Genomic DNA, 26,234 nt, shown 5'->3' on the forward strand with positions numbered 1-26,234 from the left:
CGATAAGCATATACAATGGAATCCACCATTTGCACCTCACATGAAGAGGTTCAAGATCACTACCTCTTGCACAATAACCTCTCTAAAGATATTTTGCTGACCAATCTGTGTTCATTCAAGATGTGCCCAACTAGCGCATTGAATCTTACAAGGAGCAAATTAATATACTACTAGTAAAGCATTCTATCCACAGTTTAATGAGCAAGGTCAATGTCTAAACTACTCAGCTGACCATTTACCAAAGATAACACTTATCATGCCGAATACGCCCACATAGCGTACTTTAGGCTCCCACAACAAAAAAAAAAAGATCAAGGAATATAGGTCATCTGTTTCTCCCAAAGACAATCCGAGGATTCACTCAATAGCTAAGGCTCTGACTTTTACCGATAGCTAAGTCAATGGGTTTGCAATTTTGCATCTAGAATCATTTTAGGATATTCCTTATGTAAGTCATCAAAGACAAACCGGAAATTCTTCCAAAACAATCCCTAAGGATCGTACATCCGAGCATATAAATTATATCACCCATGTCCATCAAATCTAAAACAGAGGACTACCCACCCTAGGTGGCCACAATCTTATAAATTCCTGGCTCATAATGACTAAGTAAGGAAAAATTTCTTTTGGACCATTGATCATGCCTCAGTGGTCTTCATCGATCATCATTGGCCTATCATGGCTTGACGAAATCTAAGAACCACTATTTGGATAACTATTTTAGGCTGTAAAAGATTTATTGGAACTAGCAACCTTTTTGCGCTCCCAATTTTTCACCATAAAAGCAGAAGGTAAATCCCTATGGATCTACTTATCCGATTCTCCAACGAGAAGTTGGGTCATAACGTCCACAAATCAATGTTCTGAACTTATGTCAATCATAGACTAAGTTGAAATAACCTCACTCCCCAGGAGAAAGTCTTCTCTTGGTCTACACCTTCCTCAATGGTGCGACTTTTCGATATCTAGCGAGCCTTATGCCTCAACAATCGCTATCCAAATTATGCATAACTTTAGAACAGTTTCGCGTCATAATGGAAAGTCAACCAAAATTATAGAAATGGTAAATCCTCAAAGACTTTGTCTTAAACTGCGCAACATTGATCCACTTTCTAAAAACAGGGGACTAGAGCCTTTGGGATTATCCTAGGCTCTTTATCATCTTGCGAAGCAATCATGCATGTTTCTCTCTCAATCACCCAGTGATGACGTGGAAAATTTTCACATTCGCTACCACGCAACAAAGAATATAGAGTATTCTTCTCTAATGAAGTAATCCACTAGTAGGCACATCGCCCCCACTGTCCCTAGGATATTGGAAATTTCTCTCCATTCTCAACTAGGCTACATAAAGCGCTATGCTTAGAATTCTCTATGTTATCGAGTTCCAAAACTCTATTCACGTCACCTTTACTAAGAAAACTTTATGTGACTTAGTTACACTACCACAAAGTTGCTTACCTATGTGCACATGACTCGAAGGGTTTACATGACAGCATACAATAATGCGCCACATGACCCTATGTGTTTACAAGACAGCATACAATAATGCGCTATAGAACCCTAGGTCTTAACTTCGCAACCTTATGAGAAGTAAAACAAAGATAAGCTGCTTAACAGTTACAGATCACCCATAGATGGCTCTCCGCTAACCCATTACTCAAATGGAGTGTTAAAAATTGATATGGAAGGCCCTTAGTTAGGGATATAGGCAACAAACTAAAGTGCAATTCCCAATTAGGAAACATTTTTGCGTCATCATCCACCTAACATTAACAATACTTAATTCCTTATCTCTACTACACTTTTGTGTTGCTGAGTACTAGGAATAATCAATTTTCTAAGCATCCATTTCTCTTTACAGAGCTTTCTAAAAAATAAATCAAATAGATACTCACCACCTTGGTCAAACTAAAAGCATGAAAGCTCTTATCTAATTGATCTCGACCTCATATGTGCAATGTCAAAAAATCATTTCAAAACTTTTTGACTTATGGGAGATCAAATAGTCTTGACTAAGATGCGTATCGTAATCTATAAAAATAACTCAAATAGATACTCGCCACCTTGGTCAAACTAAAAGCACGAAAACTCTTATCTAATTGATCTCGACCATTGTGCAATGTCAAAAAAATCATTTCAAACTTTTTAACTTATGGGGGATCAAATAGTCTTGACTAAGATGCGTATCGTAATCTATAAATGTGTCGAGATTTGGGGCTAGCTATCATACCCTTACACATATCCAGTCACAAATATCATAGTGGACTAAATGAGCCAATACAAATGCCCTTCTGCGGCTTTCCTACTTACTTGTGCACAACCATTGCGAACAAAGTTACACATTCACATGAGAGCAGAATGTCACAAGCGAATGGGCCCGAGAGGGCCTACTCAAACCATTCATGTCATCTTCTCATTAATGTGATTAAGTATAATAAGCCACCGGTTCATGACCAATGTCATAAACTAATTCCAATCATCCTAATGTGTGAGTTCTTGAAGACAAGTTTTAAAAGCTTAGGCCCAACTAGGTAATGACTCACGACTAATTCATATTCACTAGATCATAAAAGGGTGTCATAGAGATATCAAGTGCGCCTAAGTCGCAAATTTAACTAGTAAGTGCAAATCCCCTGCACCTTCAAGTCAATTTTATTCTCCATACACTTTACTGCATCTAGTTAAAAGATGATGATACTCCTCTTGCCATCTCTGTTTCTCGCTTCATAGTTACTTGCAATTAATTCTACTATCCACAAGAAAGAGGGAATAAGCTATCAATCTATGATAGCTCCTGAAGTAACTTAAGCGCGAATGATGCTAAAGAGTATAATTCAACACAATGCTCTCACAAGCGATGTGTCAAATTCTTAGAGTCATTATAACCTTGTTGGCCTTGACCTTTTCATTACTATGCTGCAACGTTTACACTTAGTGGTAAACGTTAAAAAAAAAACGTTAGCCTAACTAAGGAATTATACAAAGAAACACCTCCTCATGTCTCACGCTTAACTACAGAAACAGTAAGTGCCCAGACTTAGACAAGTTGGCAATGCTAATAGATTTTGCAGCCACTTGGCGCTAATCTCTTCACTTAGTGTTAATAGATTTTTCTGCTACTAAGCGCTAATCTTTTAACTTCAAGTGATACATTAATGCACACTATTATAGTGCATGAAATTTTGCTCCATCCACTCCCAACAGTTGGATAGAGAGCAAAACACTGCTCATTCTGGCTACTCATCTTACACTTAATGACTAATTCATTTAAGCTCGCATTTCTTGGATGACGTGACTCTCGAATGTTACTTCATCCAATGATGCAGCATCATTACAAGTCAAATTACAATGTCAATCCACACAGCTCAATAGTCAAGATCATAGACAGATCTATTGAGAGCTTACTAATTTCATAACTCCAAAACTCGCCAACCAAAACTACGTAGCGTGCCGCTAACCATAGTGCACACATTGCGTGCCGCTAACCGTAGTGCACACATTAGTTTTTATTGTGCCAAACAAGGCAACAAAACCGCGGTGACTTTGAGTCGTGTTTCCTTTGGCTCAATTAAGGTCTGACCTAAAGTCTCCAAGACTTTTGCTCATCCAAAGAATAAGATTACATTGTTCATATTTGAACATCTCTACTAAGTCTAGGTCAATCAAATTAACTTCTATAAGCTAAGTCAATTTAGAGAGAAATTCGTATTGGGATTAATTTTGATTAGCATAATATAATTTTGCCGCAAAAATCTAAATTAAATAGTGACAATATTACACAAGTCGCAAGATCGAAAATCCGCTATGCTCGTAATCATCTCTTGCGCCACAGGTAACAATTATCCAAAAATTAATTTAATTTATGCGCAAAATATTAGTTTTCGATAGTAAATCTACAAAGATTTCTCTCAACCGAACAACCTCCCACTGACTATGGCATGTCTAAAAGCATGATAAAATATTCTAATTCCATACAATAGCATCTTAATGTAGATTCACAATCAACTCATGCTATGTTACATTTAATAATGGAATTTAAATAAAAAAAATTAATCATGCTATTCTAATTACAACATATTAGAAACTCTAGGCAAAAAATAACAATGTGTTGTGTTTAATATTCAGATTATGAAATAACAGAAAGTAAATCACTTCTGAAATTTTTCTGAAATTTTTTGGTATTTTATGGAATTTTAAATAATTAATAAACACGCATAAAATCATAAATAAATATTCCAAAATCTGAAAAAATGCAACAATTATACCAGTAATTAGTAAACCATTATAGTAGTCTACTATAAAAATTTCAGCCCCAGAAACTTATACCAGTAAATAGTAAACTATTATAGTAGTCTACTATAAAAATTTCAGCCCCAAAAACTTAGCCATGCAACCTCAGAAGTATTTTAAAGCAGAAATAATGAATTATTATTTCAGGAAAAATATTTTTTATTTTCATAAAATTTTGAAAATTTTACTATAGATAAAAAAATATAATTCTGAGTCTAACAATACCAACCACGCTTAAAACAAAGTTATAACGAATTACTTATGACCATTTAACGTAATTCTGAATTTAAAAAAAAAAACAAACAGAACCTTACACCCAGCCGTCAAACCAGCCAAGCTGGCGCGAAAAACAGCACGGCTCGGCTCGGCGAGCGGCTCAGTGCACGGCTCGCGCAGGGTAGCGCACGTGGCGTGGTTCAAAGCGGTGCGACTAACGCTTGCGTGGAAAAAGCGGACAGCGCATGGGAAGCGCGCCTGGCGCATGGCAGCGCGTGGAAGCACGTGGCAACGTGTGCCTGCCACTGATGGCGTCATCTGGCGCGCACGGATCGAGCGTCGCCTTTCGTGGTGTTTTCTGGTCTAATTTTAGTACTGCCGGACTCCATTTTTCAAAATAAAAACATTTATGGTCTCAAAAATGACATTTAATGAACATAAAAATTGAGGGGTATGACACTCTCAATCTAATGAGAGTGGAAGTGCAGAAACCCTGCACCTCATCTTCCTCCTTTGTTAATTTTCATGCATATAACATGTATATATATTTATATAAAATTATACACATATTTTAATGCATAAAAATAAACACGAAAATACCCATATTGGCTCTGATATCAATGTAAAACAAGTATAAAGCAGTGGATAAAAATATCAGATCATACCTTAAGTGATAGAACCTGATGCGAAGAATCTTGTGGGTAAATCGCGTGCTTCAAGAATGCGAACAACGAACTCTCAGCAGTGAAGTGATACCACAATATGAGTATCACCCACACAAGTCACAGTGCAAAGGCTGGATCATTCTCATAATGAGAGAGAGTTAGAGAGAGAGTATATAAAAATGTTATGGGTAAAAACCACAAAACGTATCTGATATCAATATATTATTTAAAATATATAATCTGATATATAACCATATATATCAATCTATCCATATCAGTTGATATGATAGATATAGATATCATAAGTGGTTATCCAAATAAGTTTTGAATTCAAATTCAAACTTACATGGATAAGGTTCAAAAGGTTCATGGGTCATGCCACATAGGCGCCCAATTTCTAACAAATAGTTTAGTAAAGATATGTTCATATATGCTATTTTTAAATACTGATCATGTGTAAGTTTTCTGGATTTGTGAATTCGAATGAATGAGCATTCTATTCATCTGATTGTGCTAGACTCTGTAATGAAATTGAATAGGACGAAATCATTTGATTACATGGACCAAAGGTCGTTCTGAATGAATATGACATGGGCCTAAAGGTCGTTCTGTATATTTGATTACATGGACCAAAGGTCGTTCTAAATGAATATGAAATAGGCCTAAAGGCCGTTATGTATATTTGACAAAGGATATGTTTGATAAGAAATGGGCCTAAGGCTATCTAATATGTGTGTCAAGGACACGAAATGGGCCTAAGGCCGTCTTAATACAAATGCAATCATGATCACAAGTATAAATATGCGCATAGATATGAATATGGAAATGATAAACCTAAGATCGTTCAATATAAATATGCCCATAGATATGAATATGGAAATGATGGACCTAAGGTCGTTCAGTATAAATATGTGCATAGATATGAATATGGAAATGATGGACCTGAGGTCATTCTGTATTATGATTGGGCTCGAGACCGTTCTGTAATATCATTGGACAAGTATTTTGGACCCGAGGTCGTTCTGTATGAATGAGTATTTTGGACCCGAGGTCGTTCTGTATAAATGAGAACTTGGACCCAAAGTCGTTTTGACTTGGATTCACATGTATTATGCATAACTATGAATTACTTAATTAAGAATCTCAGTCATATAACCTCTTTACTTTTGTATTATTCATTGGGCGTTAGCTCACTTTTTATTTATATATATGTAGGTGTAGGTAAGCAATTGGAGGATCAACATTAGAGTTTTCCCAAGAGTCCGCCTCTTCGTCAAGCCACCCAAGAATGCCTCTATGTAGAGGCTTGTTCTGTTTTGTTTTGTCAAACTTGGGATAATCTTTGTACTTGGTCAGAAGTCCTTTACGTAGCGTGTGAGATATGATATAAAATATGTCTTCGTACATGTATTTATGAAAGTGTGTTAAGAATGTTTTAATTACTGCAGTTGATTATGTACGCACAGCTCGATGGACATTATCATTTTTGTTTTGCTTCCGCTTCAGGCCCCGATAAAATCAAATATTTTGAAATTTTGTCTTTGAGGCCATAGGTAATCTACGGATTACTGGCCAGTTGCGACGCTAAACCTATAGGGGCAAGTTTGGGTCGTGACACACATATTCACCAAAAAAAGGTGCTCTCTAGGCATTTTTAATGTTGGGAATTATGTAAAAAGTATCTTGAAAATATATAAAAATATTAAAAAGTGCATTAAATTCAGTAAAAAAGTGTCTCATGTTCTTCAAAAACAATATATATATATATATATTGGTCTTTTATTTGTGTCCTAGAAGCACTTGTTAGCAAAACTTAGTATTCAATAAGACATTACTTATTACTCAATAATCTTTCACTTACTATTTCATCACACTTCACTTACTACTTAGAATTCACTTATTACTCAATGAGTTTTCACTTATTACTATATTAAACTTTAGTTGCTACTCAAATATATTCCACTTATTATTTCACTAAACTTGACTTGCTAATTACTACTTCATGATAAGTAGACTTGAGTTATTACTCAATGAGATTCCACTTATAATTTGATTATATTTCACTTACTAGTTAATTAAACTCTACTTGCTATTTAATAAGTTTCTACTACTATTGTGTAAGATTTCACTTACTACTTAATTATCTTTCATTTACTATTTCATTCAACTTTACTTACTACTCAATTAAACCTGACTTACTACTCGATGAATTTTCACTTACTACTCTATTGGACTTTAGTTATTACTCAATGAGTTTTCAATTGCTACTCAATCAAACTCTACTTACTATTTAATTAAATATCACTTCCTAATCAATAAGACACCACTTCGATAGACTTAAATTACTAGTTAATGAAATTATATTTATTATTTCATAATACATGACTTAAAATTTTAGAACTTCACTTTTTCTTTAACTAGGTGAAATGACTCTCGAACAAAATCTTAAAATTTATAAATTAAAAATATCACATAATTTATACAGTTATATATAAGACAGAGTTTGGTTATGCTACAATAGATTGGCTCTCTTTTTCGTTTTTCCTTTTTGCCCTTGTCTTTTGTTTTGTGTTTGTGTGTGTGTATTTTTTTATTTTATTTTTTTTGTTTGGAAAATTTCATAATTTTTATATTTTGTTTACAATTTGTCTCTTTTGATAACATTATAACCAATGGGGGTTGGTCCAAGTGGAAAGGGACTTGGGTCGCTTAAGCAAAGGTCTCGAGTTCGAGCCTTTGTGGATGCAGCAAACCCCTTGGGAGAGAACCCCACATATGCGCCCGACAGCTTCCTTAGCGGATTAGTCCTGGGTCCAAAAAAACCTGGGGATACTGTGGGAGACCTAAAAAAAAAAGATAACATTTATAAATTAATTATGTAATAAAAAAAATTCACCACTTGTGTTTGATGGCAATTTCAGATTATAATTTATTGCATTTTTTCAACTAATTAAAGAAAATGAGAAATATTTTTAAGTTGTAAAATATAATTTTTGAAACTTATCTAAGACTCTTAATACATATAGACAAAATAACTCTATTTCTTTTGTCTTAATTATAAATTTTGAGTGGATGTTATATATTTGCATATAACGTGTATCCAAACAAGTATAACTCCCTATTTTTTTAAAAACAGAATATAAAAAATTATACCAAACAAATTTATGACTTATTTTTATCCTTTCAAACAAATAATCTAAAACATTATAATAATAAAAACTCAATCATTATCTATCAATATTCTATTCATAATAAATATGACCAGGGACTCATTATATGTAACACCCCGAAATAAACCCAACATGAATAATACATCAATCACGCACATTTCCCAATTTCTATCATTCTCCATTTCTTTGTCTCAAAAATATCCAAGGTTTATACAAAAGTTCCACATGCAATCATACATTCAAAGATATGAAAACACTTTAATTTATAGCATGTGAAACATATGAACTTCTATGTGAAAGTAAAATAAAGAAATGTCCTTATGGGCTTACATCTTCCAAGGCAATAGCCTGGCTACACAAAAGTGGTCTCTCGGACCCATACCAAAAATAGCCCTTGGCTTTACAAATATTCACGACAAAATAATGAGCACATTACTCTTCTCACAACATTTCCACGCCCTCAATTCGGCGGGTTCACCACATCTTTACCTGTACCAAATCCCATAGGGGTGAGCACAAAGCCCAGTAGAGAATTCTTACAAAGTCTATACAGTTATGCATACTCTTTAAACAATGCAATTGTTAATGCTATGCCATGCATCCTTATAAAAAGTCCATTTCATGCACATTTAAAGGTTTCAATCTCTTCAACAATTATTTACCATCTCAACTGTTTTACCAAAATTTCCAATCATTAATCAATAGGGGCGGTAAATACGATACTGGTAATCCCTAGGCTAGTGTCTGCAAGTAGACTCTATGAGTACTACCAAACTGTCAGTTTTACCAGTATTAACCGGAAGGCTCGACACCTATCCGCGCGACTTTCGGGTCTTTCACCCTGGACACTCAGGCCAACTTATCAAATCCATCTACACCTCCTATCCGGACTTACCAACGTATTTACCCCTTACACATTTCCATAATTCTCATTACAACGTGGTCTTTCTCAAAATAAATGTTTTTCCAAAACATGTCAAGGTGCACAATAATAATAATAATAATAAATTGAAATAAGATGCAATAGTTACTATTCTCAAAATATCTCTACAACAATATCAATCAATCATTTCTCATTTTTTCCCTTCAAGTCATTTCACAAAATGCCCATGTGCCCTCTATTCCTCACAACAACAATTTACAACCAATAAATCCTTTCAAGGAAAACTATGTTCTCAACACAATTCCAAGATCTTACGAAGTTTCATAAACACGATACAAAAACATTCATCACTCCCAACAACATACACTTTCAACATTTTTAACACTTTGCACTATTATCATCTCACCCACCATCATAATACAAAAGAGTAAAGAGTTTCACAAATATTTTCATGTGTTTTCAAAATCCTCCAATTTCTAGTGCTTTTATCAAAAATCTAACATTTATCCACTTCTAGGTGAAAACCAACCCAAATCACATCTTATGAGTCAAATGAAAAGAGAGCCCCTTAGGAAGGACAAAAGATTTGAGATTTTAGAAACCCAATTTTGAAAATCCTCTTTCTCTTTCTTCACTTAGTACAAAATTTAAAACTAACACAACTACTTCATAGCAACTTTAAAATCAACATTTTGTAACATAACATATATATAAGTCTAGAATTCCCTACCTAAAAGTAGAAGTCCAAGGAGAAGGGCTAGACAAAGGTGAAGCTTCCAAAAATGCCAAAACCCTCTTCTTCTTGGATGGAAATGAAGATATTAAAGAGCCCAATCTTTTTGTCTGAGGAAGGGGGATGAGAAGATCACTAGATCTAGGTCAAATATAGAGAGAGGAGGTATTTGTAGAGAGAGAAGCTCTCAACTTAGGGTTTGGATGAAAAAGAGATGAAAAGGTTATGTAAAAAGTCACTTTTGCAATCTGATATACGCGAACCCTGCTCGAGCGTAGGGATTCATGCTCAAGCGTAAGACATAGCAACAACAACCCGCCCAATATTTCACAAATTGCAGACAGCCGCTCGAGCGCCAGAAGGGCCGCTCGAACTCAAACACACTCGAGCGTAAGAAACGCCGCTCGAGCGTGAAAAACACTCTTGCAGCACTTTTGCAGGGACACTCGATACTGAAAGGTTGCAAACTCCGCTCGAGCGCAAGAAGTCCCGCTCGAGCGGAAGGCCAAAAATTTGGGCAACAAGATTCTAGACCAAAAGGCAACTAACCTGTTCTAAACACGCTCAAGTCACTCCAAGACTCAAATTCAAGAGGTATAAGGAAAAAAAAAAGACATAACCAGCTGTATCAAACAACAAGATTTGGATCTAGAATACCATGATAGTCGGGTAGAGACCCGGGGTCGCTATAACCTCTCCACCATAGGAAATTCCGTCCCCAAAATTTAAACAAAACACCAACCCAAGGTTGTAGCAATTTTAATCAATTCAACCACATTCTCAAGTCGTAACATTTATGTTCAATTATCATTTATCGTTCCTTTCATCATCATTTCATCGAAACCATATGTGCTTATACAAGGCATATAAAGCAAGGCACCCATAGCAAAACATCATGCCTATACAACCTCATACCCAATTTAACAATACGTACAACAACATTTGATCATCAATTTAACACATTTTCGATTCACCATAAGGAAACATTATAATTTAAAGCAAATCAACTAAACATGCTCAAATAAATCCGGATACTTAGAGCGGACTTCCGCCTCCCTTTCCCAAGTTGCTTCCTCAACCCCACGGTGCCTCCACAACACCTTCACTAACGGTATAGTCTTACCCCGCAACACTTGCTCCCAGGTATCTAGAATTTGAACCTGTCGCTCCTCATAAGAGGCGTCCTCATCTACCTCCAAATCAATCCAATCTAACACATGAGAAGGGTCGGGCTCGTATTTCCTAAGCATTGACACATGAAACACGTTGTGAACCCCAGCAAGTTGGGGCGGTAAGGCTAACTGGTAGGCCACTTCTTTGATTCTCTCCAAAATCTCAAAAGGTCCAATGAACCTTGGAGACAACTTACCACTCTTTCCAAACCGCATTAAACCCCATCTAGGTGAGATCTTAAGAAACACATGATCGCCCACCTCAAAGGACAAGGGTCGTCTCCTCTTATCGGCGTAACTCTTCTGTCGGCTTTGAGCCATGGCTAATCTCTTCCGAATAAGAGTAACCTTCTCAGTAGTCTCCCTAACAATTTTCGAACCCAACAACGGTGCATCCCCCACCTCAGCCCAACAGACTGGTGACCTACACAATTGGCCATACAAGGCCTCAAACGGTGCCATCTCGATACTAGCCTAATAACCATTGTTGTAGGCAACTTCAATCAACGGTAAATGCCTCTCCCAAGACCCCTTGAAATCTAAGATACAAGCTCTAAGCATGTCCTCTAAAATTTGAATGGTGCGTTCTGACTACCCATCGGTTTGAGGGTGATAAGCGGTGCTAAAGGTTAACTTGGTTCCCAATGCCTCTTTAAGGCTTTGCCACAACCGCGGTAAAACGAGGATCCCTATCTGACACAATGGTGACCAGCACCCCATGAAGCCGAACCATTTCTCTAACATACAACTCTGCCAAGTGTTCAACTGAATCACTAGTGCCCATCGAAATGAATTATGTGGACTTAGTCAACCTATCGACAATCACCCAAATGGCATCGCTACCCCGCTGTGTTCTAGGAAGCCTAGCTATGAAGTCCATCGTCACGTGTTCCCACTTCCACTCGCTAGAGGTAAGGGTTGTAACAAACCCGCTGGTCTCTGATGCTCGGCCTTGACTTGCTGATAAGTAAGGCACTTTGTGTCATGACCCGAACCCGCCCCCGTGGGTGAAGGACATAACCGGCCAGTAATCATGAGATTACCTACGGCCTCAAACCAAAACAAATGTATTTTTAACAGAGATATTGGGGGCCAAACGAAAGCAGTTCAAAACTTTGTCCATAGAGCTGTGCTTACGTGGCACATCCATACAACCAAACATATATACATTAATAACTCACAACAGAAATGCAGTAGCATAAGTTCTGTACAAACGGGATCATTCAAAAACTAAGTCAACCCATGAAAACTATGTACAACATATACAGGGACTTCGCCAATATGACAACATAAAACAAAATGACAAAAGGCGAAGGCGAGTCTCATGCGTGAGACACATGGGCTGACTCTCCAAAACTCGATTGTTCCACACGGACTTCACTGGGACTGGGTCTGGACCTCTCTTAGCTCACCTACAAACACATGAATGAACGTGAGCGATAGCCCAGTGAATAATATCAAATAAGAAGACACAAACGATATGTAGAACAACATACTCCGAACGGCCTTGGGCCCAATTCAAATTTTTATTTAACATTTATTCTTCATTCCTATCAAAACAACCTCTGGCCCACTCATTTATGTCAAAACGGCCTCTAGCCCATCCATCCATGTCAAAACGCCTTCAGCCCATTCATTTATGTCAAAACAGCCTTCAGCCCAGTCATTCATGTCAAAACGGCCTTTAGCCCATTCATTCATGTCAAAAACGGCCCTTGGCCAATTTATTCATGTCAAAACGGCCCTTGGCCCATTCATTCATGTCAAAACGGCCCTTGGCCCATTCATTCATGTCAAAACGGCTTCATTCTTGTCAAAATGGCCTTTGGCCCATTTGTTCATGTCAAAACGGCCTTTGGCCCATTCATTCTCGTCAAAACGGCCTTCGGCCCATTCGTTCATTCGTATCAAACATTTGTCCATAATTCAAACTGGCAAACTCACAAGGCTTATAAGGAAATAAGCAATTGGACAACTGATAAGTTTCAAATATCGATATTACTCACAGTGATCGGTTAGTTGGTTTGCCCTGGAGCTCGACCCTACACAGTCCATGAACAGAAAAGGGTCAACAACCATTCAATCCGTTCCCAAATTCACATTTTCCTCTTTAGGCTTTATTCTTATCTCTTTAACTCAATTACAATGCTCAATGCATGCCTAAGAGTACTTAGAAGTGAAAGAGAACAGAAAACAAAACACAGAATGTATTTTCAAAATTTCAGAAAACAGGGTCCCCGCTCGAGCGTGGACTTCCCCGCTCGAGCGGACCCCAGAGGCCTACAAAAGTACTACATAGGTGAAAATTATGCTCGAGCGTTCATTCTGGTGCTCAAGCGGAAGGCCTCTCTACATGGCTTCCTGCTCGAGCATGAACTTTCCCGCTCGAGCGGACACCATGTCTGCAAAAAGTACTGGATGTATCATTTTTACGCTCGAGTGTTAACTTAGACGCTCGAGCGGAAGTTCATTCCACAAAGCTCCCCGCTCGAGCGTGAACTTCCCCGCTCGAGCGGACATCATGGTCTGCAGAAAATACTGTGAGCATGAAATTCATGCTCAAGCGGCGGTTTCCCTGCTCGAGCGGACATCAAATTTTTGGGTTTTCCCAAATTGTGTTCTTAAGCTCAAATTCGACATTTCAACCACATTTCTTGCATATTATGGCTCCAATTTCACATATACTTGTACTAACGTGATATAAACACCAAAACACATCATCATGGAGCTCAATTTCTTGTATTACCTACATGCATGTCTCAAATTAATCCAAATTCATCACCAACACATCAAATTCAAATATGCAAAGCTTAAACTTTCATGATCTATTCTTGCGTGTGAGAAATACACATTATTCACAACTTATTTGGTGAAGAAATGGTCATACACATGGATTTCAATCAAACTTCAACATAGATTACACAAATTAAGCTCAAACATGGAAATCCATAGCAACCCTCTGCATGCATGTGTTCTATGACTTCAAATTCAACTCAATTTCCTTATAATCAAACTAATTCATGTTCTTGGCCATTAATCAAACTTGAATCTACAAATTCCAAACAAAATCCATGAGATACTCACCTAGGAGCCTTGATTCTCACAATCTATAACAAATTCTTGGGAAATCTTCAAGGTTTCCAAGCTTTGAGCCAAAATTGCACAATCTCTCTCCCTTTCTCTCACTATGGCCGGTCCTCTCTCTATCACAATTGTATAACTCAGATTTTTTAGTTCAAAAGAGTTAAAGGAGAGTGTAGTGCCTTCATACAACAAGCCCCACTAACATTTATTTAATAATAATAAATAATTGGGCTCTAATTCATCAGTTTAATCAATTTAATTTGGTCCAAATCAATTTTTCAATTAAACTTCACTATAGGCTTTAAAAATTATGCCAATCACAATGACGCAATCAATTTCGGGTTCTATGGCCGATAAGGCCTTCAATTTAATTTCCAAAGCAGATAATCAAACAGATATTCCTACGGTAAACAGATAGAAATTCAAAACCGCATATATTCACATAATGGCACACAAAATCATATTAATCACATAATCATACTCAAATTAATGACCAATTAGCATACCACGAAACAGGGGTATCACAGTCTTCCCCCCTTTAGGAAGTTTGGTCCTCCAAACTTAATTTACCTTTGTCGGGAAACAAATGTGGATAGCGTAGTCGCATTTCCTCCTCTTTTTCCCACATGGCATCCGTCCCATAGTGTTCTTTCCATTCAACTTTCACCATTGGGATGGACTTATTTCTTAGTTGCTTCACTTGTCGGTCAACAACTCGTTCCGACCATTCAGTGTACTCCATATTTTCATCCAAAGCTACCCGGTGATAGTCAATCACATGAAGCGGATCTCAGAGGTAACCCCTCAACATCGACACATGAAACACATTATGGATTTGTTCAAATCCCGGTGGCAAAGCAACTCTATAAGCAACTGGACCGAGCCTTTCCAAAATCTGAAACGGCCCAATGTAACGGGGCGACAACTTGCCCTTCTTTCCAAACCTGACTTGGCCTTTCATTGGTGACACATGAATAAACACATGGTCACCGACCTCATACTCAAGAGGTCTCCTTCGAACATCCGCGTAGTTCTTTTGTCGGTCCTGAGCTGTTTTGAGCCTTTGCCGAATGATCTTGATTTTCTCAGAAGTGTCTTGCACAATTTTAGGCCCAAGTAAAGCTCTATCCCCGACTTTTGTCCAACAAATAGGTGATCTACACCTACCATACAAAGCCTCGTATGGTGCCATACCGATGCTGGAGTGGAAACTATTATTATAAGCAAATTCTACAAGTGGCAAGTAATCTTCCCAACTCCCCTGAAAATCCAAGGCACACATCCGAAGCATATCTTCCAAAGTCTGTATTGTTCGTTCTGATTGCCCATCTGTTTGTGGGTGGAATGTAGTACTAAATCTCAATTTTGTTCCCATAGCTTCTTGCAAACTTTTCCACAATCTAGATACAAATTTCGGATCTCTATCCGACACAATAGATACCGGAACTCCATGTAAACGAACAATCTTATCAACATAAATAGTAGCCAATCTATAAGCAGTAAATGTAGTTTTGACAGGCAGAAAATGTACAGATTTAGTCAGTCTATCAACTACAACCCAAATAGAATCCATACCTCGAGAAGCCCGAGGTAGGCCAACAACAAAATCCATGGTCACATGCTCCCACTTCCATTCAGGAATAGGGAGAGGTTGAAGTAGACCGCCTGGTTTCTAATGTTCAGCTTTGACTTGCTGACACTGAAGACACTTGGACAAATATTCTGCAATCTCTTTCTTCATTTTAGGCCACCAATAGGTTTGTTTCAAATCCCGATACAATTTATTATTACCCGGATGCATGGCAAATACAGATCTGTGGGCTTCATCTAAAACCCTCTTCTTTAGTTCCGGAATATCTGGGACACACATTCTGTTCCGAAACATCAACATTTCATTCTCAATGCTAAACTCTGCCTTCGGATTTGTCTCAAATTCATCAATCAGTTTCTTGAGGAATTCATCCTCCTTTTGTTTCTGCTTGATTTCATCAATAATTGCCGACTCGGTTGTAATGGCGGCTATCAATCCGCCCTGTTCACACATTATCACTTCGATTTCAGACCTCTCAAAATCTTGCAAGATCTCTTTCTGTTCAGTAAGCAAACAAGCCATACTCCCCGTTGATTTTCTACTCAAGGCATCAGCAACTGTATAAGCTTTCCCGGGGTGATACTGAATCTCTAGATCGTAATCCTTTATCAATTCCATCCATCTTCTCTGCCGCATATTCAACTCTTTCTATGTGAAAAATTATTTTAAACTTTTGTGATCCGTGAAGACTTCACACTTTGCTCCATACAAATAATGCTGCCAGATTTTCAAAGCAAAAATGACTGCGGCCAATTCTAGGTCATGTGTTGGATAATTCTTCTCGTGTGGCCTCAACTGTCGGGAGGCATAAGCAATAACCTTTCCGTTCTGCATTAACACACAACCCAAACCTTTATAAGACACATCACTGAAAATTACAAAATTCTCCGTACCTGAAGGTAGTGTCAAAATTGGTGCAGTGGTCAATCTTGTCTTCAATTCATGAAAAGCAGCTTCTCTTTCTTCGTTCCATTCAAACGGTTGCCCTTTTCGTGTCAATTGGGTAAGAGGCACAGCTAATTTCGAAAAGTCTTTCACAAACCTCCTGTAGTACCCAGCTAAGCCCATGAAACTACGGACTTCCGTTACATTTGCCGGTGTAGGCCAATTCACAATTACCTCAATTTTCTCTGGGTCCACTGAAATCCCTTCTTTGTTGATCACATGCCCTAAGAAAATAACTTTATCCAACCAAAACTCACATTTCTTTAGTTTAGCAACTAATTTTCTTTCCCAGTGTATTTGTAGGACAGTTCTCAAATGATGTTCATGTTCAAGTCTATCTTTGGAATATATCAAAATATCATCAATAAAAACCACAACAAATTCGTCAAGGTAGGTTTTAAAAATTCGGTTCATTAGGTCCATAAACGCTACCGGAGCATTAGTCACTCCAAATGGCATAATAGCAAACTCAAAATGTCCATACCTCGTTCTGAACGCGGTTTTCTCAACATTCTCTGCCTTAACTTTCAACTGATGATACCCGGATCTCAAATCAATCTTAGAAAACACCTGTAATCCCTGCAACTGGTCAAATAAGTCATCAATACGGGGTAGGGGATATTTGTTCTTTATTGTTACCTTGTTCAATTCCCAATAATCGATGCACAAACGCAAAGTTCCATCATTCTTTTTCACAAACAAAACTGGTGCACCCCAAGGCGAAGTGCTAGGTCGGATAAACCCCTTGTCAAGCAGATCTTGCAACTGTTCTTTCAATTCTTTCATTTCAGCTGTAGCCATTCTGTAGGGAGTTTTAGAAATAGGTTGGGTGCCTGGCACAGTCTCAATGGTGAACTCTATCTCCCTATCAACCAATTCCCCTGGTAATTCATTTGGAAACATATCTGGAAATTCTCTAACAATAGGGATATCATTCAATTCAACATTCACAGATTGTTCAGACAACACATAGCACAAATAACCCTGGCACCCCTTCCTGATCAGTTTACATGCTTTCATTGCAGATATCAAATAAGGTGGAGGCACTACACCCACAAACACAATCTCTTTATGTTCTGGTGGTTTAAATACAACTCGTTTTGACACACAATCGATGGTGGCACAATACTTGGTCAACCAATCCATGCCCAAAATTACATCAAAATGCCTAAAGTTCAAGGGTGGTAAATCTACATATAGGATAGCATCCTCAACACGCATATCGCAAAACCGATATATAGATTCACACAATACAGATTCCCCAGATGGAGCCGACACACATAGCAAATATGGCAGTAATTTTAAAGGTCTATTCAGTCTAGATGCAAATGCATATGTCACAAAAGAGTGTGTGGATCCGGAATCAATTAATACAAAAGCATCCTGATTACATATAGAAATAATACCTGAGACAATTGTGTTGGCATTTCGTGTATCGCCCGGAACAAGCGCAAAAACTCTCCCCTGTCTCACGGTATCCCCTGTGGTAGCAAATCTCAAAGTATTTCCCAGTTTCGGGATCGATGCAGTGGAACTAGCAGCTATCTTTCCCCTATTCTGATTACAATCTCGGGCCATATGCCCTTGTTTCCCACATTTGAAACAGGCTCCTGACACATGGTAACAAACTCCACGGTGCTTTCTGCTACAAATATTGCACATGGGAGCTGTGTCTCGGGAAGAATTTGAAGTTTTTGAGGAGCCCATATTTTGCTTCTTTGAAAATTTCTTCTTCGAAAAGAAGCCTTGCCTTTTGTTACTCTTCCATTCTGTTGTTGACTTGGTCTGTCTAGCTATGTTAGCCTCTGATATGATAGCCCTGCCTAGCACCCCAATGTAGGTCTCTAGCTTCAAGATATTCACTCTTTCTAGGATGTCACTTCGGAGCCCACCTTCAAAGTGCCTCGCCTTCTTATAGTCAGTATCAATTACATGTGGTGCAAACCTGGCCAATTCGGTGAATTTGGCCTCATACTCAGCTACAGTCATACTGTCTTGCTTTAGTTCCATGAACTCAGCTACTTTCTTATCCCGAACACACTGCGGGAAGTACTTGTCGTAGAAAATTTCTAAAAATTTTGCCCAATCAGCATCTTTGTAATTCTCATGCATCAACATCCACCATCTTCTTGCTTCGTCTTCTAGTATAAAGGTGGCTAGAAGCACTTTCTGTGTATTCGAACACGGGAACACTTCAAATAGTTTTTCGATGCCGAGGACCCAAGCTTCAGCTTTCAAAGGATCTAATCCACCATGGAATTGTGGTGGTTTCATTTTCTTGAACTCTTTGGTGAGAGCTATGATTCGGTCATCATTTTGATTATCTGGCACGGGTGGTGCCGGAGGTGGAGGTGGCGGATGTGGTTGCTGCCACTATTGTTGCCACTCCTGTTGCTGTCTCAAAGTTTTTGCCATTTCCTGTATCAGTCTTTCCATTCTGTCTAGTCTGGCAGTAGAAGATTCCTCTATCTCATCACCTCTTGTTCTCACCATCTAATTAAGCTTACATTATACTTTGTACAAAAAATTCACAGGTATGCATATATTACAGAGCATACTTATTCAAATAATTTGCAAAGCAGCAATTCACGAATTTATAACACATAGTTGTTCACATTGAAACATTCAGATGGATTCTCGATACTATCAAAGTCATACTTATCCCATGAATGCATCCTAGATCTTTCTAGACGCTTATTGCTCTTTTGGACAAGTGTGTGAGTTATTAACTCGTGCTCTGATACCACTCTGTCATGACCCGAACCTGCCCCCGTGGGTTAAGGACATAAACAACCAGTAATCATGAGATTACCTACGGCCTCAAACCAAAACAAATGTATTTTTAACAGAGATATTGGGGGCCAAACAGAAGCAGTTCAAAACTTTGTCCATAGAGCTGTGCTTACATGGCACATCCATACAACCAAACATATATACATTAATAACTCACAACAGAAATGCAGTAGCATAAGTTCTGTACAAACGGGATCATTCAAAAACTAAGTCAACCCATGAAAACTATGTACAACATATACAGGGACTTCGCCAATATGACAACATAAAACAAAATGACAAAAGGCGAAGGCGAGTCTCATGCGTGAGACACATGGGCTGACTCTCCAAAACTCGGTTGTTCCACATCGACTTCACTGGGGCTGGGTCTGGACCTCTCTTGGCTCACCTACAAACACATGAATGAGCGTGAGCGATAGCCCAGTGAATAATATCAAATAAAAAGACACAAACGATATGTAGAACAACATACTTTGAACGGTCGTGGGCCCAATTCACATTTTTATTTAACATTTATTCTTCATTCCTATCAAAACGACCTCTGGCCCACTCATTTATGTCAAAACGGCCTCTGGCCCATCCATTCATGTCAAAACGGCCTTCGGCCCATTCATTTGTGTCAAAACGGCCTTCAGCCCAGTCATTCATGTCAAAATGGCCTTTGGCCCATTCATTCATGTCAAAATGGCCCTTGGAACATTCATTCATATCAAAACGGCCTTTGGCCCATTCATTCATGTCAAAACGGCCTTCGGCCCATTTGTTCATGTCAAAACGGCCTTTGGCCCATTCATTCTCGTCAAAATGGCCTTCGGCCCATTCGTTCATTCGTATCAAACATTTGTCCATAATTCAAACTGGCAAAATCACAAGGCTTATAAGGAAATAAGCAATTGGACAACTGATAAGTTTCAAATATTGATAGTACTTACAGTGATCGGTTGGTTGGTTTGCCTTGGAGCTCGACCCTACACAGTCCATGAACAGAAAAGGGTCAACAACCATTCAATCCATTCCCAAATTCACATTTTCCTCTTTAGGCTTTATTCTTATCTCTTTAACTCAATTACAATGCTCAATGCATGCCTAAGAGTACTTAGAAGTGAAAGAGAACAGAAAACAAAACACAGAATGTATTTTCAAAATTTCAGAAAACAGGGCCCCCGCTCGAGCGTGGACTTCCCCACTCGAGCGGACCCTAGAGGCCTACAAAAGTACCGGATAGGTGAAAATTATGCTCGAGCATTCATTTTGGCGCTCAAGCGGAAGGCCTCTCTACATGGCTTCCCGCTCGAGCGTGAACTTCCCCGTTCGTGCGGACACCATGTCTGCAAAAAGTACTAGATGTATCATTTTTACACTCGAGCGTTAACTTAGACGCTCGAGCGGAAGTTTATTCCACAAAGCTCCCCGCTCGAGTGTGAACTTCCCCGCTCGAGCAGACATCATGGTCTACAAAAAATACTGGGAGCATGAAATTCACGCTCGAACGGCGATTTCCCCGCTCGAGCGGACATCAAATTTCTGGGTTTTCCCAAATTGTGTTTTTGAGCTCAAATTCGACATTTCAACCACATTTCTTGCATATTATGGCTCCAATTTCACATATACTTGTACTAACATGATATAAACACCAAAACACATCATCATGGATCTCAATTTCTTGTATTACCTACATGCATGTCTCAAATTAATCCAAATTCATCACCAACACATCAAATTCAAACATGCAAAGCTTACACTTTCATGATCTATTCTTGCATGTGAGAAATACACATTATTCACAACTTATTTGGTGAAGAATTGGTCATACACATGGATTTCAATCAAACTTCAACATAGATTACACAAATTAAGCTCAAACATGGAAATCCATAGCAACCCTCTACATTCATGTGTTCTATGACTTCAAATTCAACAAATTCAACTCAATTTCCTTATAATCAAACTAATTCATGTTCTTGGCCATTAATCAAACTTGAATCTACAAATTCCAAACAACATCCATGAGATACTCACCTAGGAGCCGTGATTCTCACAATCTACAACAAATTCTTGGGAAATCTTCAAGGTTTCCAAGCTTTGAGCCAAAATTGCACAATCTCTCTCCCTTTCTCTCACTATGGCCGGCCCTCTCTCTCTCACAATTGTATAACTCGGATTTTTGAGTTCAAAAGAGTTAAAGGAGAGTGTAGTGCCTTCATACAACAAGCCCCACTAATATTTATTTAATAATAATAAATAATTGGGCTCTAATTCATCAGTTTAATCAATTTAATCTGGTCTGAATCAATTTTTCAATTAAACTTCACCGTAGGCTCTAAAAATTATGCCAATCACAATGATACAATCAATTTCAAGTTCTATGGCCGATAAGGCCTTCAATTTAATTTCCAAAGCAGATAATCAAACAGATATTCCTATGGTGAACAGATAGATATTCAAAACCGCATATATTCACATAATGGCACACAAAATTATATTAATCACATAATCATACTCAAATTAATGACCAATTAGCATACCACGGAACAGGGGTATCATACTTTGACACGAAGGATGCGACATCCCGCTTCATACTCCTCCACCAAAACTGACGGTTAAGGTCTCAATACATTTTAGTACCTCTCGGATGTACGGTAAGGTGTGAGTGATGGAACTCCTGAAGCACTTCCTCTCTACAAGATTCGGGTACAAACAGGCGATCTAAGTAACGAACACTCTGATCCGAGCAAATATTCAAACCCTTCTCTTCTTTTCCATTGGTGATTCTATCCCGTATTAATTCCACTTCCTAGTCTCCTTGTTGTGTCTTTATAACTCTACTAATCAAAACAGGTTGAGCACTCAAGGTAAACAATGTAGCACTTTCTTCGGACTCCCCCAATTGCAACCCAAACTTACCAACTTTACCCAACATATTCCACTCCCGAAGGGCCACGCTCGTCAAACTACTCACAGTTTTTCAGCGTAAGGCGTCGGCCCCTACATTGGCCTTCCCCAGATGATAGTGTAACTCAAAATCATAGTCTTTTAAAAATTCCATCCATCTACGTTGTCTTAGATTCAAATCTTTCTGGGAGAACAAATACTTTAAGCTCTTATGGTCGGAGAAAACGTCAAACTTCTCACCATACAAATAATGCCTCTAAATCTTCAAGGCAAAGACTATTGCGGCTAATTCTAGATCATGGATAGGGTAATTCTTCTTATGAGTCTTCAACTGTCGGGAGCCATACGCTACAACCTTTCCCTCTTGCATTAAAACACAACCAAGTCCATCCCGAGACGCATCACAAAAGACAGTATACCCCAATCCTCTCTCTGGAATGATCAATACCGGTGCCATGGTCAATCTAGTTTTGAGCTCCTGGAAGGACTTCTCACAAGCCTCACTCCACACAAATTTAACCCCATTTCTAGTCAATCTAGTCAAAGGCACGGCTAATCTAGAGAAATCTCTTACAAATTGACGATAGTACCCCGCCAACCCCGAGAAACTCCGAATCTCAAAGACATTCTTAGGTTGCTCCCAATCTTGCACAGAATCTATTTTCGAGGAATCTACTGTTACTCCCTCTTTTGACACGACATGGCCCAAAAACCTCACCTGTGTGAGCCAAAACTCACACATCTCAAATTTGGCATACAACTGATGCTCCCTAAGTAAGTCAAGCACTATCCTCAAGTGAGTCTCATGTTCCTCCTCGGAGGTCGAATAGATAAGAATGTCGTCCACGAAGACGACCACAAAACGATCCAAGTACTCCCTAAATATTCGGTTCATCAAATCCATAAAAGAAGTCGGTGCGTTAGTCAACCCAAATGGCATTACTAGGAACTCGTAGTGGCCATAATGCGTACGAAAGGCCGTTTTCTAGATGTCCTCCTCCCGAACTCTCAACTGATGGTACCCCGACCTCAAGTCTATCTTTGAAAAACAACAAGACCCTCTAAGTTGATCGAACAAGTCATCTATCCTGGGTCAAGGGTATTTGTTCTTAATAGTGACTCTGTTCAACTTGCGGTAGTCGATACACAACCGTAACGACCCGTCCTTCTTCTTTACAAAGAGAGCCGGCACTCCCCAAGGCGACGTACTAGGGCGAATGAAGCCTTTGTCTAAAAGCTTTTGGAGTTGGAACTTCAACTCATGCAACTCCGCGGGCGCAAATCTATACGGCTCCATAAAAATGGGTGCTATTCCAGGCACTAAGTCGATAGTGAACTCAATCTCCCGGTGGGGTGGCAAACTGGTAAGGTCCTCGGGAAACACCTCCAGGTATTCACACACTACCCTTGGCAACTCGACTCGAGTTCCGACACTCTCACCATCCAAGAGAGTAGCTAGAAGGCCGCTAAGCTCGTTCCTACTACAAGGATCAAACACCAGTGATAAAATCCGATCAACCCTATCCCCCAGAAAATAAAAACAATCGCCACCCGAAGTGCACACTGTGACTCGTTGTGGAAAATAATCAATCACAGCCCGATACAACGACAACCAATCCATGCCTATAATAACATCAAAACTGGACATGTCTAACAACACAAAAGAAAACAGGAGTCTACGCCCGGCAACCTCTATCTCACAGTCACAACACCCCCGATCTAGGTCAACTGTACCCCCAACCGGTGACTCAACTCTGAGTGGAGACGCTAACTGTACCACTTCTAACCCCAATGCAGATGTGAATGCAGCAGATATGAATGAATGGGATGCACCCGTGTCTATCAACACATTGGCCAAAGAATTACACACAATAAATATACCTCTCACAACCGAAGGTCCTGGCAACTGCTTTGGCGCTGTAACAGTATACACGCGCCCCTGTGGCCTCTAGTCAACCTGTTCATCCCTCAGAGCATAGGCCTGCTGTACTGACTGAGCCGAGGCGGCTCCCTGGTGGACTCTCAAAGTCTGGACTGAATGAGTCTGCTGATGACTCTGGGTCTGCCTCGACACAGACGCGCCAGATGCGCCTCCCAACTGTGGGCAAGCTTTCCTCATATGCCCTGACTGACCACACTGAAAACAAGTAGGCCCCTGTCCCCTACTCTGAGACTGAGACTGGCTCTGGGATCGGTTAGGTGGTGGTGGTGGCAACATCTGTTGTCCTCCCCCCTTCTGCGGACATGAAAAGGCCTTGTGACCCGGTTGGCCACACTTGAAGCAAGAAAACCCACTCGGTGCACCCCTTCCCGAGCCCACACTAGGCAAGGGAAAGGTGGATCTAGACTGTTGCTGCTGGGGCAGGGATTGGGATGGAAAGGTGTTCTTACTCTTCTTATTGGGCCTATAATCTCCCTGCGATCCATGGCCCCTAGACCTCAAATTTCGAAGTCTCTCCTCCTCAGCCTCCATCGTAATCTCCACATGCGCAGCCGCCTCCACAAGGCAATCATACTCTCAAATCATGTTCCCAGCAACCTTGAACAAAATCTTTGTCCTCAACCTCTGCTCAAACTCAAAGCAACGACGCTCCTCCGTCGCTACCAACTCCGGTACAAACAGGGACAAACTAGAAAAGGCCGCTTCGAATTCGGCCACGGACATATTCAATTGCTTACGGTCCTTGAATTCCTGCCTCAACCTCTCCCGAGCCGTAGGAGGTAGGTACTTGTCTTGGAAGGCCGTCACAAATGCCTCCCACGTTGGTGCTATCCGGCCCTTTGCATATTCCCACCATTGGCCGACGTCACCTTTGAGATAATAACTAGCAAGGGTCACCCTCAACTCGCCATCATCTATGTGAAGCATTACAAATGTCTTCACGATTTGTTCCAACCATTCGTCCGCTTTCTTTGGATCGAGGCCGCCATGGAATTCATCCGGCTTGGCCCTTAAAAACTCCCTCGTGAGGAAGCTAGGTCTAGTCTCGGCGACATTCTCCCTCACTTGGGTCTCCGCCCTTAGTATGTTCATGGACTCCCTCAATGCCCCCGCCATCTCCTGGGCTAGGGCCCCTATTGCGGCATGGCCGGCTTGACCCGGCACCTCGGTTTGCCCCACTTGTTTGGCCATGTCGGCTTGGCCTAAACCCTCTTCTTGTACCGGGAGCTCTTGGACCGGCACCTCAAATACACCCTAGCGACCTCGACCTCGCCTTCCACCCCTACTACCTTGGGTTCGAACTCTTCCTGACATCCTAATTGAGAGGCAAGGTAAATAATTAAGCACACGATTCCAAATGTGCTCGCTACTAGATTCACACGTTAGCTAAAGCAACCTCGTGCATCCTACTACACCACATTTTAATTCACTCCACACAAGCACCTTCGTCACACAAACATATACGAATCATCCTTCAGTGATGAAATTTGTCCCATGAGAAACCAAGAATTCTTAGTAGAATGAGTAGTGATCAAGTACACTTCTAAAAAGACCTCAAGGAAACGAATAGGCGCAAATAACATCCCAAAAGTCTAATCCCATACCCACATAGTCACATAAGCATGCTATCGCATAGTCACAAATAAACAAGACATTTCCTAATCATGCGAAATGAATCCATTGTGGTATAATAACCACTCCCCGCGAGCCCCAAGTATTCAAACCTGGTAGCTCTGATACCAAGTTATAACGCCCCGAAATAAACCCAACATGAATAATACATCAATCATGCACATTTCCCAATTTCTATCATTCTCCATTTCTCTGTCTCAAAAATATCCAAGGTTTATACAAA

General features: G+C 39.5%; 1 protein-coding gene across 1 annotated transcript; it reads right to left on the reverse strand.

Moving 5' to 3' along the window:
* Positions 1-24,955: 24,955 nt before the first annotated feature.
* Positions 24,956-25,495, reverse strand: LOC114302515 (uncharacterized). Its single transcript, XM_028247547.2, has one exon. The coding sequence runs from the start codon at positions 25,493-25,495 to the stop codon at positions 24,956-24,958; it is 540 nt and encodes a 179-aa protein (XP_028103348.2).
* Between the last annotated feature and the right edge of the window lie 739 nt (positions 25,496-26,234).

This window comes from Camellia sinensis, chromosome 2 (genome assembly GCF_055761805.1).
Source record: "Camellia sinensis isolate YWXY chromosome 2, ASM5576180v1, whole genome shotgun sequence".
NCBI lineage: Eukaryota > Viridiplantae > Streptophyta > Magnoliopsida > Ericales > Theaceae > Camellia > Camellia sinensis.

Excerpts from the sequence above, each read along its gene's own strand:
- LOC114302515 (XM_028247547.2), bottom strand. The coding sequence starts at position 25,495 with ATGGCGGGGGCATTGAGGGAGTCCATGAACATACTAAGGGCGGAGACC.